Source organism: Struthio camelus, chromosome Z (assembly GCF_040807025.1).
Source record: "Struthio camelus isolate bStrCam1 chromosome Z, bStrCam1.hap1, whole genome shotgun sequence".
Classification (NCBI taxonomy): Eukaryota; Metazoa; Chordata; class Aves; order Struthioniformes; family Struthionidae; genus Struthio; species Struthio camelus.
Window position 1 is genome coordinate 8,947,587 of NC_090982.1, and position 13,300 is coordinate 8,960,886.

Below are 13,300 nucleotides of genomic sequence, written 5' to 3' on the forward strand. Positions count from 1 at the left end.
TTTCAATAAGCCTATTCTTGCCTTTAAGGATATCTAAGATGCAGTGATACAAGGGGAGGGGACAAATGAATGCATCTAAGTAGGTCTTATTGCATTGGCCTGTTTCACATATCTTCCTTGAAATCTCCTGTCTCTGCTGAAGAATTATTAAGAAAAAAAGCCAAACACCCTGAAAGGTCTCAAAAACTGGCACGTGTTTGGCCAAATTCAGGCCTTAGGACATGTTTGCTAACACATGATCCTGATGAATTTCTGGAATTTCTAATGAGAAACACCTGAGTTAGAATTACACTACAATCAGTAAAATTTGTCTTTTCTCATCGTCTCAATGGGCAATGCTTCAATGCTAGGACTAACAAAGTAGTATATTCTGTAGAAAAGTATTAAACAATGGATACAAGAGGCTTCCAAATAATTAAAGATATTAGCCTTCTTCAGCACAAAGCCACTATATGTCCTCTCCTGAGGTATATTTCAACATAGGAGTCTGTTTATGCACTCTGGGTCATGATTATTAATAATCAGAGTAAAACCTTTTCCCTTCCTCACTCAGGTTACCAGTTAGGCATTTACAATATATACAAAAGGGCAGCTGCTCTATGAACTGAATAACATGACCAAAACATTTTTTTTCTTAGTATTATACTTAAAATGATTATAGAGACTTGCTACTGCTTTGCTCTCCTTCCTTACGAAAAAGAGGAAAATGTCACATGGGTTAAGAACTTGTTTTTACCGGATTACCTGTCTGACACAAGGTTGGTTGGTTTGTTTTTTTAAAGAGGACACATACCTCCTCCTCATATTCAGAGCCACTTTCATCTTCACTGTCTGACCTGGGAGCAACTTCATAGCTGTACAGAGAAGATAGAAAGTATATGAATTAAGGATAGAAAAGAAGGAAGAGAGCTAGGTTCAACACACTTCCTACTCTGTTTACCCGTAACAAATTAAAAGGAGAATAGAATAGGTGAAAAAGGAAGAAGAAAAACAGAGAGAAACCCATGAAAAATACCAATGCAAGTTTAAAAAAAGCTGCTTACTTGTAGGCTATCTGCTTACCCAGGGTTCATTTCCAGCCAGGCATCCAGCTGACTTGCTTTTGGTGCTTCTGGTCCAAGAAGAACTTTGCCAGTTTCAGTATGAGTCACTTTGACTGGAAGGTCACTCATTTGACTGCTCTCATCTATGGGCTAACAATTAAAATGAAATGCTACAGTTTAAGAGTATTGAGCTTTTATGTTTGTCACGTGTAATAAAAAGAGCTAACAGCACCTGAAAAATTTACAAAGCTGAACAAGCTGGGAAGTTTCATTATTAGCAACCACAGCTTCCCACATGGCTATCAGCCAACACTGAATCATTGCATTTCTATGTGTAACACACATGTATCACAGTGTTGCAGATAAACACCAGAGCAGCGTGTAACTGTTGGCTTCTCTGAAAGTGGACAGAAAGTATATTATGCTTATTGTCATTTAATACATGTTGTTTATACCAACAGAGATCTGTAACAAAAAGCATACATCAAACTTATGGCCTTTTTCCTTCGCCACAGATGGCGAAATGTGGCTGTAACAATTTAACTAACATTTTAATTAAAGAAACCTTTTTAAAGATTAGCTGTCCCAACTTCTTCATTTAAGCTGGTAACTACCTGCAATAATATGTCCCTTTAGACATTCAGGTACTCTAAAAAAAAAAAATCAGAACAGTATAACTATTTTTCTGTTACTTCTTTGGCCTGTTTAACAATGGATTTTGCACTTAAAAAACCTTCTGACTACTACTACTACTGCTACTATTACTACTACTACTAAAGAACCTTTTCATAATATATATATGAACACAAAAAACTGAAAAAATAATTCTAAACAGTTGTAAAGATGGTTACCTGCTGTGAGAGAATATAAAACTTACTTCCTTTTCATACATGATGAAGCTAAAGCAATATATGTGCATTTTCCAGGCATAACTGTAACTATAGTAAAGGTTTTGCTATACCTCTTTAACTGCATCAGCAAAGGTATCACTTGAAAGTGTAAGCAAGACCAGAAGAAAAACAATAAACACAATTTTTAAGTCTTTCAATAAAAAGAAAACTGAATAGAAAAAGGGCATAACAGGATAGATCGCTATGAGGCAGCATATGCACTTTACGTCTACTGCAAAAAGAAAAAGCTAAGTATTCAAAAACTAACAAAGGACAATTATTCATTTTCAGTGGCTTCTGAGAAAGACACATGTCTTAAGCCATCATTAATAGTATAGTCTACCCTATTTCAGAAAGAAAATTGACATGCAGCGTAAACAATCTATTTTCTAAAAATGAGATGCTAGAATATACTGTGCTTACAAGCACATTTTAGAAAGTAAATTATGAACTACACATGGATCACCAAAAAATATTTTTTTTTTTTTTTACTTTTAAGCATCTACCAAAGCTGAGAGGGATTTCTCAGTATACTCAGTGACAGATGCAATGTACCTTTGTCTTAGTCTTCAGCTCTCTGAAGTGAAACAAGTCAGCTCAGATACTAATCCTGATAGGTTTTCTCCCGGTTATGAACATCAGGTCTTCTTAAGACATTTATGGTTGTGATTTTTTTAAAAAAGCTACAGCTATGGCACACATCACTTATAACAAGCACTAGGGGGGAAAAAAAAAATTTTAAGCAGCTTTAAAAATTCTTACCTCTCCATCAGGACCAAGACCAGATGCCATTCCTTCCGCATTTTCTTCTGCCTTCTACAACAATAAAAAATATCACAGACAGTTTATAAGTATTAAAAGGGCACTTTATTTGATGCAACCATTTTGAAGCATAAACAGGATTTCACTCCATTCCTACACAGTCTGAGACGAATGTAGTTAAAGTTGTGGGAGGCTAAAGGGAGAGAAGTGCACAGAGTTATCACTGCACACACAAAGCACATAGTAGTATTAATGAGGTACATATAACACCTACAGCCACTGTGATAAATCTGTGCCTAGGAAGTGGCTAGCCTACTGAATTTCTGGTCAGACTTGGAGCCTCAGTTCTTATACTCTGTGGTAGTACAAAAAAACCAGCAATTAATTTCAATCTGATTTACTACTAATTTCCTCTAAATTGCTTCAATCTCAGTTTCTGTGGTCTCACCAAGCATCACAGACTGTATATTTGTGCAGGCATTTTTATTTTGGATATGTACACAATTTAGCTTTGGCCTGACAACTATCTAAAAGGGGCACTTCAGGAGTTCTTTGAGCTGTATCTCAATTCCAGACTACAGTTGTTCAAGTTACAAGTTACAAACAAAAAGACCGTTGGGGCTCAGCCAACAGGAAGAGAAACGACTCAAAATGAGCTAGAAATTTTTCTTCCCAAGCACCACTCCTAGTAATAAGCAGTCTCTTTGCCAAATCCTATGCTATTTTAAAATGTCACGACAATATAAGAATAACGGAAATCATCATTTGCCTCTGAATTGCAGCTTCCCTAATGATTATGTTCATGGGCAAGAAAGGCTAGAAACCAGTTTCTGCTCCTGTCACAGCACTGGAATTGCAGTACTTTAGCATGATTTACTTTGGTTACAAATATAAATAGATCAGACTGAAAACAGGAGCAATCTTCTAAATTTCATTAGACAAAACACCTTTCAAGTATAACTAATGTGCATGAACAACTTAGATAATATAGTTTGTTATTTAGGAAGTATTCTGCAACAATAGCAGTACTTCTGAATACTAAGATGATCATTAATATCTGCTTCTGATCAACCCCTGCATCTTTGTCTTTTTCACCCAATAGCCCTTCAAATCCATTTTCAAAGGCATGAACTTCAGGTGATTGTGCAGCAATAGACTTGGGTTAATTTTACATTTTGAAAAAGTTTATCCATATTTCTTTCACAAAAACTTCATTCTTTAGGACACATAGCTAATCATTTTTTTGAGTACCTTTCCACTAGCACGACCAAAAAGGAGAATTCCAGCAAAGCATAACATATTTATGAAGTACAATTTGCCTTAGTATACATAAAATAACCTGATGGGAGAGGTTTATAAACACTATAGTATGCTACACAGATATCATAGATCCTGCTCAATGCAGGAATAGCTGGTGCTCAGTCAACATCATCATCAGTATGAGGTAGAAAGCTGCTTGCTTTAGTATTCCTCAGCAGAAAGTACATCTGCTGATGAAGAAAAGAACTGTGCCAGAACTGGAGAGCTTACACAGAGGGGCAGGATAGCACAGATCTGGCCTCAGCTGAACAGACTACATTGACTGAGGACGGTTTTTGCCTAGAAGACCAACAAGGTAGATCAGGGCCCATCCCCTCTGCAAATGAGAAAGCTCTATAACACAACAGGAGTTTATAAATACAGTCAACATAAAAATGCCTAAAATCAAACACAGCACTACGAACAAATAAGCGTTAAGGCTCAGTGCTCTTCCCTATGCAATGATCAGTTACTGCTGCTGCAAGAGGCTAAACATTTACAACCTATAATTGACAAGGATTTTGGAAAGTAGAAAGGAGGTAAAGGTAAATAATGGCAGATTCCATTACGCTACTGTTTTGCACAATGCAAAGATTTCTTTAATGGATGAGGAAGTACCAGTCTTATGAAAGTAGGAGCCTAGACTGTCTTGATGCTTAGTGAAATGACAAGAAAAACTCTTAAAAGCTGAAAGGTTGCACAGCAAGTTAAATTGGTCTATCAGTTGAAAATGTAATTTGGTGTACTTTTTCCCATTCATGAGTTATGAGTGCAACAAAGATATGGGAGACTAGCTGAACAGGAAGCCTGAGACAGAACTGCAGGCACATGAGGATAATTTAAGAGGGGAAAATCTAACACCAAGATTCCCCAAACTTCATCCAAAAGCAAAAATTTACTCTTCCAAAATTCTGAACAACATAGGGTTCACTTGTTAATTATACAATGTAAGCCTGGTAAAGAAGAGAAGTACTTCTTCATCTTCCACTTTTCCATTGCCCTTCCTGGGAGGAAATCCTATAAACCTTCTTCTCTCACTTCTCTTTAAGAATGAAACAGGTAACTATGTTTGTCAGTAGATTAAACTGAACTTTACAAGGATTACAGAGCATAAAAGAGTAAGTATCCTAAGTAAGTATCCAAAGTGTATGACTAAGAAGAAAGACACAGTGTCCACTTCCTTAAGTGAGTGCTGCAGCCATACAACAACTAATCCATTAAATTATAAAAAACAGCAATAACAACAAAAAAACTACAGAGATCAATATTTGTGTGCACTCTTATCTCCCTAACAAACGAGTAAAAATCACTTGAGCAGAAAAAAAGTAAAAATCAACAAGCTGCAGAGGATTAAGACAAGGTTCAGATTTTTTTCTGCTGATATTCCTTTACGTTTTAGGCTGGGAAGAGTACCTAGCACTAGGTATTAATGGGGCACAGTTTACTTCTTACTTCCGTGACAGAAAGTTACGCATTTATTGACATTTCCAGAAGATGGTTCAGTCCTCATACACTCTTCAGTGACAAAGACATAGGTCCCTATCACAAAGGATTGTCAAGGAGAACAAACATTTTATTATAGAAGTATATCTACTCCACATGCTGTCTCATTAAGGATTGTCTCTACTCTTAATTCAGTACATTAGCATCAGGTCTGTTCTTAATGATAACATAGGTCAAGAACACTGTGCAAGTTATAGGCAGTAGACTGTTTCTGCGTTAAGAACATACTCTCAGCAAAAGGTACAGAAGTCTCAGAGATGGATGAGGGGAAAAGGGAATTTTTTTTGGTCATTCATCTCAAACTTATCATTTTTTTATATGCTGTTAAATTTATTACCACCCCTAGAGTACTGCTTGTAAACAATGTAGACATCATGTTTGCATTTATATCAGTAATATTTCATACCACACAAACCACAGACGGAAATGGATTATAAAAGTCCTCTTATCCATCCTCCTAGACATGCAAGGTACTCAGGGGTCACAAAAATGAAAAATTGCCACTTCATACATAGAAGTCGTTTTTCATAAGGCTCTTTGGTTTCCACAACCAGTCATTCTGACATGGTAAAATAATTTCATACAAACAAAGGTAATTTTCAAAAGTTTCAAATTGAATGGTAAAAATTAACACAACAATCTATGCTATATGCAGAATACCCATATATTAAATATAAACCTATCCAAGTTCTTTATGGACAGCCGTTTCCAGTGGTACCACAAAATGGACTGAACTGAGTTTAGAATCTGGAGGCCCAAGGAAGCCACCCTCTATGTACCAACTGCAAAAAATAGCTGATATGATCTTCTCGATATAACATATTTTGGATCTTTATATTTTATTTCTAATTGACATGTCTAACCCATTTTTGCCTCTGGAAAGTCTATCATTAAATCAAATGTTAACAGTCCACAATTTTCTACTCCTGCCTCCTTCCTGTCCTCTTTGGAATTAACATTAGCAGATTTCTCAGTGATTTCAATGGAAGAAGATGAATTCACCTAGTGTTAAGAATCTGGTAGCGTAGATGACTTGAGGCATTCTGCCATCTGTGTGACAACTGGATATCACTACGTTTACCAAAGATTTGTAGGCCTAAAATTGTCAGCTGTAACTACTTGCCTTCTTTCTTCTCCTCCTCTTCTTCTTCTCTTTGGCTGCCTGTGCCTGTTTATGCTCCCAAACCAGATTAGTCAGGTTAGCCACATATTCATCTGTTTGCTGCAACAGGTAAGCCAGGCGTCTATCTTTCTTTTGGTCAATCAGTTTACGGTACCCTTCTTCATCTTCAGCCTAGCAACAAAAACAAACATCAGTCATGACAGAAATGCTTCAGAAGAAACGCCTGAAACTCCAGTCTCAACAACCATGTCACCTTAGCTGCGATGTTGTGAACTAGGTGGGAAGAAAAATAGACTGGCAAAAAAACAGATGGAAGATCAGTCCCAGGGGGTCATACACTTGTGTTAATGGGTTGTACCTTACCTGGAGGCTGAAAGCTGCAAGTGGGGTACCACAGGGATCTATCCTGGGACCTGTCCTGTTTAACATCTCTATCAGTGACCCAGAAAGAAGGGACAGAGAGTACTCTTGCTAAGTATGCAGATTACACAAAATGAGGCGGGGGACCAGTCAATTTGCTCAAGTATATGACTGCCAAGAAAGACCTGGACAGGCAGGTTGATTGAGCCAATAGGAACATGACAAAATTCAGCAAAGACAAAGACAAACACAGAGACCTGGAAAAGAAGAGTCCCTGGCATACAGGGATACAGGCTGGTGAACACTTCAGTTCAAAAAGTACCTGGGGGCCCATTTAGGCTAAATGTGAGCCAGCAGTGTGCTCAGCAGCTGCCCAACAGTGCTGGGGCCATCAACAAACTGCAGTGAGCTCAGTGGAAGGTCACCCAGACAGTCAGGGGCAGGCCCTGTAAACAAATCCTGAAGGATCTGGGCTTGTTAAGCCTAAAAAAGAGGGAGCTTCGTGGGGACCTAACAACAGTCCCCCAGTAGGTATGTGGAGGTTATTGAGAAAACAGAGCCAGATTCTCCACAGCAGTGCTTTGCAGGACGATGAGAGACATCAGGTGCAAGCTGAAGTAACAGAAGCTCAGTCTCAATATCAGAAGCCTTTTCCCCAGCGAGGCAGCGGAACAGGGGCTGAGGGAAGTTGTGCTGTTTCCATGGTTCTGTGATTTTCAAGACCCAACTGAACAAAGCCTTGAGCAACCTGGTCTGTCCTCATTACTGTTTCTGCTTTGGGCAGGAGGCTAGACCTGAGTTCCCTGCCAGCCTGAGTGCCTCGGGGATCCAGAGATTCTATGATTATAAAGATCTCCGGGAAATTCTACAACAGTTATGAGAGGGAATGCAAATAAATATTTACTTTCAAAAAGACAGCACACTAGAAGATACAATCTCCTGCCTTTCTGGAGACATACCAGAAACGCACTTAGTTGGCAAGAGCTGCTGTAACGTTCAAATCAGCCTGTAAAATTCAGTTTGTAAAATTCAGCTGTAATGCTTAAGACTTCAGAATTACAATGCTCAAAAAGTAAGTTTTTATAACTATTATTATTATTGCTGAACGCAGAATCATTGTACTCTAGCCAAGGTACTTCCCTTTACACATTCTAGCTTGTCCTGATAGTACCTTTTTAAAGCATACCAATTAAGGCTCTTCCATGTGATTGTGATACATACTAGTATTAACGAGCTGTGACAGAATCACCATTTCTGATCCTAGTCAATGAAAGACAATCTGTACAATGAATTCAATGCTGCTGAAAAGTTAGATATGCCAAGAGAATTTTAGACACAGCACAGTTTCCTAGACCAGGCCAAAAGTCTGAGCAGAGATGATGTTTTAAAAACTTCTGGTATATACCTCCAAATTAAAAATATGGCACAACCGGACCGAAATTAAGTAAGTGAAATAACCCCACTAGCATAATATGCACAATGTTTTTGCAGAAGAATATAACTGAGCATTTTGGCCAAGAACAACTGATTGCAAAACCCCAAACTAAAAATGCCTACAAAGTGCTGTATCTATGGCAAGAGCTTAGTCACAGGCCTTGGTTAGGGGGTTTTAGGAGGAAGCATTAGTAACAGTACTCTGCACCATTTCTGGACATGCAAATTCACTTCATTTTTTTTCAGCTGTGGACGTCTTTATCATATATTATATCAAATATTTTGGAGTGACCTAAGCTCATTAGCCTCACAACGCACAAAAATAGTCTTAAAAAAATTAAGATAATCTTTTTTTTGTTTATTCGTGTTTCAAACAGCTCTTTTCTCTAGCAATTGATTGTAATAGCTTGAGCAGATAGAGTGCTGGCAATTCTAACTACAAAAAATCTCTATAATACAGGTTTAGTATATAACCTTGAGAAAGGCCCTAGGGTCTAAACATTTGTTTTTCTCCTATGTGAGCCTTTCATCTACATTTTATATGCATTTCTAAACTTTTAGTTACTTTAAAATCTAGTCACTTCCATATTTTATTTTGCACTTTTTAAAACCAAGCTGTTCAGTCCTTACACATGACAGGAGTAGATCTGGACAAGGACTGAAGTTTTGTGCTCCAGCTGCACCCACCTTGCATTCTTGATTGTTTTTTACTAGCATTGTGCTTCAGAGAAAACATATCAATCATCAGTCAATTCTATTTTGGTGTCAGTAAAATGCTGACTGAGGATCTCTATCTTCCCTGTCACCTATTGTTTGTAGATTCCAGATGTTGAAAGAACAAAAAAAAAAGTGTTAAAAAGAGCTAACCAACCTCTTACCGAAGTTTTTCCAACCATTGCTGCTAACATAGTTGCACATACAAATTCCTCTGTCTACACTTAAAATTCTGAAACTATTTTTACTCCAGAAATGTATGCAGTCCACTGATCAATTCCATAGCACTTATGTACACGGTTGTACATAAAACCATTCTGTCTTAAGAAGGATGCATCTGATATTGTGCAAGTGCAAGGAGGGGAAAAATATGAAGTAATAGCAGCAAGGAGGAGTACGGTCATGTGGCATTAATGGGTAGAGCTGACTGTCATTAATTCCCAAGCTACATGCATTTACTGCTGTTGGTTATGTGCGCTTGCACATGAAATCAGTTTCACGTAAAGCCTACTAAGTAATGCCATTAACAAGCTGATCACATGTAGTCTTAAAAACTATAAAACCTAGAAGTAAAATAGAGTATGTGTATGATGAACAAACATCCTTACACTTCTGTAAAAATGGTAATATATGAAGTTAAAGAGCTTAAGTGATGTTATACAAAAAAGGCCGTGGTAAGTTTTTAAGTTGGTAGATAAAACAACTATCCTCTTATCAGAAAACCTAGAAAAAGAAGCAGCTATGGCTTAAACTGAACACAATCACATTCACTACCAACATAGAAATATACACATCCAAACTGCAGCAATTTCAGATTTATATTTTTTGCGTTACAGAGGCTTTACTCTGCAAAGGAAATAAACAGGCATCTGAGAGCCTACATAAAATATTAAAAGGACATAACATGCAATTTTAACTAAATTAGCGACACCCCTCCCTCCACTCCTTACCATCAGTCTTCTCATTCTTTCTTTCTCAATTCTCTCTGTTTCCTTTTTCTGCTCACGCTCAGTGTTGGCATGCCAAGTTGCCACAGCTTTAGAAAGTTTCTGAATTTTCCCAGCCACTGACCGGTGGTACTCTTTAAAATCTTTAGCATGCTGTAATATGCTGTTCAGGTATTCCTAGAAAAAGAAAACAATTTAGTGCAGACACTTGACAAAGCATAGGATTTGAAATGAGGAACACCCAGGTTCGGATCTTAGAGTGTTCTGACTGCTTATTATGTGATTTGGGGTTTTTTGTACCTTAGAAACTCCAAAGGTGATAAAATATATTGTAGTGAAGACTGGCACAGCAAAACAAGGCACACTTCTGTGACGGGGCAAACAGCTAACATATTAAAATACCTGATGCTTCTGTCTACGCTTTCTCTCCTGTTCTATCTTCTGCTGTTTCTCAAGTTTTTCGGTCATACGGGCTTCCCTCAGAGTCTGGCGCTTGCTTCGTTTGTAGGCTTTGGAGTTCAGTGCTGTCTCCAGTGTTGTGTCACGACGCATGCAAGCTACCACCTCTTGTCTTAGCTACCAGCGAGAAAAAGAACCACTTAAAAAAAAAACTGTAATACATGGAAAAACAAGTTTAATCAGTAATATGATAGAGTACAATGGTAACAGTCCAAAAGACGTCCCAGTTTCCTCTTCCCTTTCCATTGCAGCTCTGAAAATATGTATCCCACAACCTCAGAGCTGCAACAGATAGGTCTGCCTCCCTAAATAAAACTTAAGTCTCTAAAAGATGGCCAATCACTGCAGGTACATCGTGTCTTCTTTCCTCACAAGATACTGCTGAAAATGACCGTTCTGCTGAAATATAAAGCATAGCCAAGATTTTACACCATCCAGGTAAAGAAGAACAACTAATACAACATACTTTTCTAGAGCTGGTGCTGAACATAGCTGACAACCATTTTCACTGTCTGCTGCATAAGAGACAGCAGAGAGTAGGAAATGGTAAAGGCTTGAACAGTACAGCTAGACTCTCTGCAGCGCAGCAGTGGAGCCTGACACTTTTCATCTGACCTTTGACAAAACCTCATTACAAAAGAGTGTCAGGTCAGTGAGAAGGAAGACTTAGACAGCATGGTACAACTGATGCCAAAGACTTCTGTCAGGAACTATTTTGCCTGACCTGCCAAATCACGTCTTCGCTCTTCCAGACTAGATAAGGAAGCCAATTGCAAGGGGCCCATAAGCGTCTGGCACTATATTCCCCTTTCTGAAATTCATACGTTTATGCATATACTCATGATCCAACTTTTATCTTAGATATGATCTTGTTAAGCCTAATTTTCAAAATCTGTGCGTCGCAGCGGAATTTCTGAAAACAGATCACACAGAAATAAGACAAACAACAAGAGCGTACACCTGTTCCAAAACAAGGGGACCCATGACAAATAAAAAGAATGTCCAGAAAGAGATATATTTTGTCCTTTGTGTTGAAAATTGGCTTGCAGCCTGTCCTGCTGTTCTCTTTGTGTCACTGCCATTATCTGTATGAAAGATATAACTCCAGGGTTACACCTTAGACTGGAGGACAAAGCAGGAGGAAGAGAGAACCCTTACATATTTCCAAAAAGTAAACAAAATGAAAACTAAGTTACACAGTAAGTTCTCTAAAATGCTTCTTATCATCAAGTTTGCTCTCATGCAAAAAATTCCTGCTTAGGTTCACTACTGCGGTAAAATTTCTTGCCAATTCATCCCACGACACATCATCATATTTGGCAATAAGAACTTCCCTGAAGCAAAAGGCATTACCTGGCGCTGGAAATTCAGTAACCTAAGTGCCTTCAACTCCACTGTAGCTTTGGTACGCAGATCAGGAGGCAAAGAGCCAGGTAAGTTCTCCAGTTCCTGAATTCTGTGAGCAATTCGAGCCTGAAGCCTAAATAAACACAGCATCAGAAAAGATAGCAGAAGAAATCTGTGAGAGGTTATCAAACTCATACAGTAAAAACAGGCAATTTATCTCAGCTATTTATTTGACTGCTACTACTTTTTCCTTGAATTAACAGGCTTTTGCAGTGATGGAGATGAAATTAGATGTCCTTTGTCATTTACAGAATAAATTGCCAAATAACGAAAACTTTCATCTGCCCCCTCTGAATTTTGGCTAAACTCATGTGTGAAAAGAAGCTGGGAATTTTATTTTATTTTAGAATTCTGGCTTTAAGCTTCTTTGATGAGTATTCTTTTAGGTACAGCGTAGTCAGTCACCAAGCACAAATGGAACTTTCTTACACAGCAAATCCCTTCCCTCTTAACACTGAGAATTCTACCTGCTTATTTTATTGACAAATTAGAAGTTTGTTAAGAAAATGATAGCATTTGCATAGCCATTAAACTGTAAATCAGATCTACTTCACTCTTCTTTTACAGAATCCTTAACTGAATCCATTCAAATTCAAAACAGGAACGCACAAGCAAGAAAAAATATTGTTTTACTTTTCACACTGAAAACTAAGATCATAGAGCTAGAAATTACATGGTTTTTGTAAGCACTTCTAATTTACAAATAAGTACTCTTGTGAACTGCAAATTTTGCTACAGCGTTAAGACAGACTCACATATTTTAAGTTACCCAAAAGCTGCATATCAGTTCAACTGAATCAGTCCCCTCCATTTCCCCCATGCTTTAATCCTAAAAGAGGGAGGAGACTCGTCTCTCCCCGCATGCTAAAAACCTAAACGCACAAGAATGGGAAGATAGCTCTATCTCCCTAAGCTGTCTATGACTCACAAAGTCTCCATTTTTACTTTCACAAAGCACAGAACATCAGATCATGTTAGGAACACGTGTCTGCTGCTGTTCTTCTGTGTTAAGAACTTTGAAACTAGCCTAAAGGCAGACAAAATTTCCGCTGGGCTTCTTGGCGTACAGCGATCATTCTTCCTCCATACTTCCCCAGCCCTTTCCCTCGTACATCACCCATAGAATTATAAAAAAAATAGGAACAGATTTGGCAGTTTTATTTCAGACTTTCTCAGAACTATTAATTATATTTTCTTGAGTAGTAATAGGATTTTTAAAAGAATTTCATGACAGATACCCCATTCCAAGTGAATGCAATAACTACTTAAGGCATTCTAAAACTACAGTCGCCTTCTAATCTTTAAAGACAATGATTACAACTTGTTGGACTATTCCTGTCTTCATGAAAAATACTAATA

General features: G+C 37.9%; 1 protein-coding gene across 18 annotated transcripts in view; it reads right to left on the minus strand.

The window, feature by feature from the left end:
- SMARCA2 (SWI/SNF related BAF chromatin remodeling complex subunit ATPase 2) overlaps nt 1–13,300 on the minus strand; it is a 118,977-nt gene that overhangs the window by 73,251 nt on the left and 32,426 nt on the right. For all 18 annotated transcript variants that reach the window (XM_068926548.1, XM_068926542.1, XM_068926536.1 and 15 more), the window contains 7 exons: nt 11,888–12,014; nt 10,478–10,651; nt 10,079–10,252; nt 6,621–6,791; nt 2,696–2,749; nt 1,063–1,193; nt 794–854 (listed from right to left, as the gene is read on the minus strand). In XM_068926548.1, coding sequence (XP_068782649.1) covers nt 794–854; nt 1,063–1,193; nt 2,696–2,749; nt 6,621–6,791; nt 10,079–10,252; nt 10,478–10,651; nt 11,888–12,014 — 892 coding nt within the window. The remainder of the gene's footprint in view (nt 1–793; nt 855–1,062; nt 1,194–2,695; nt 2,750–6,620; nt 6,792–10,078; nt 10,253–10,477; nt 10,652–11,887; nt 12,015–13,300) is intronic.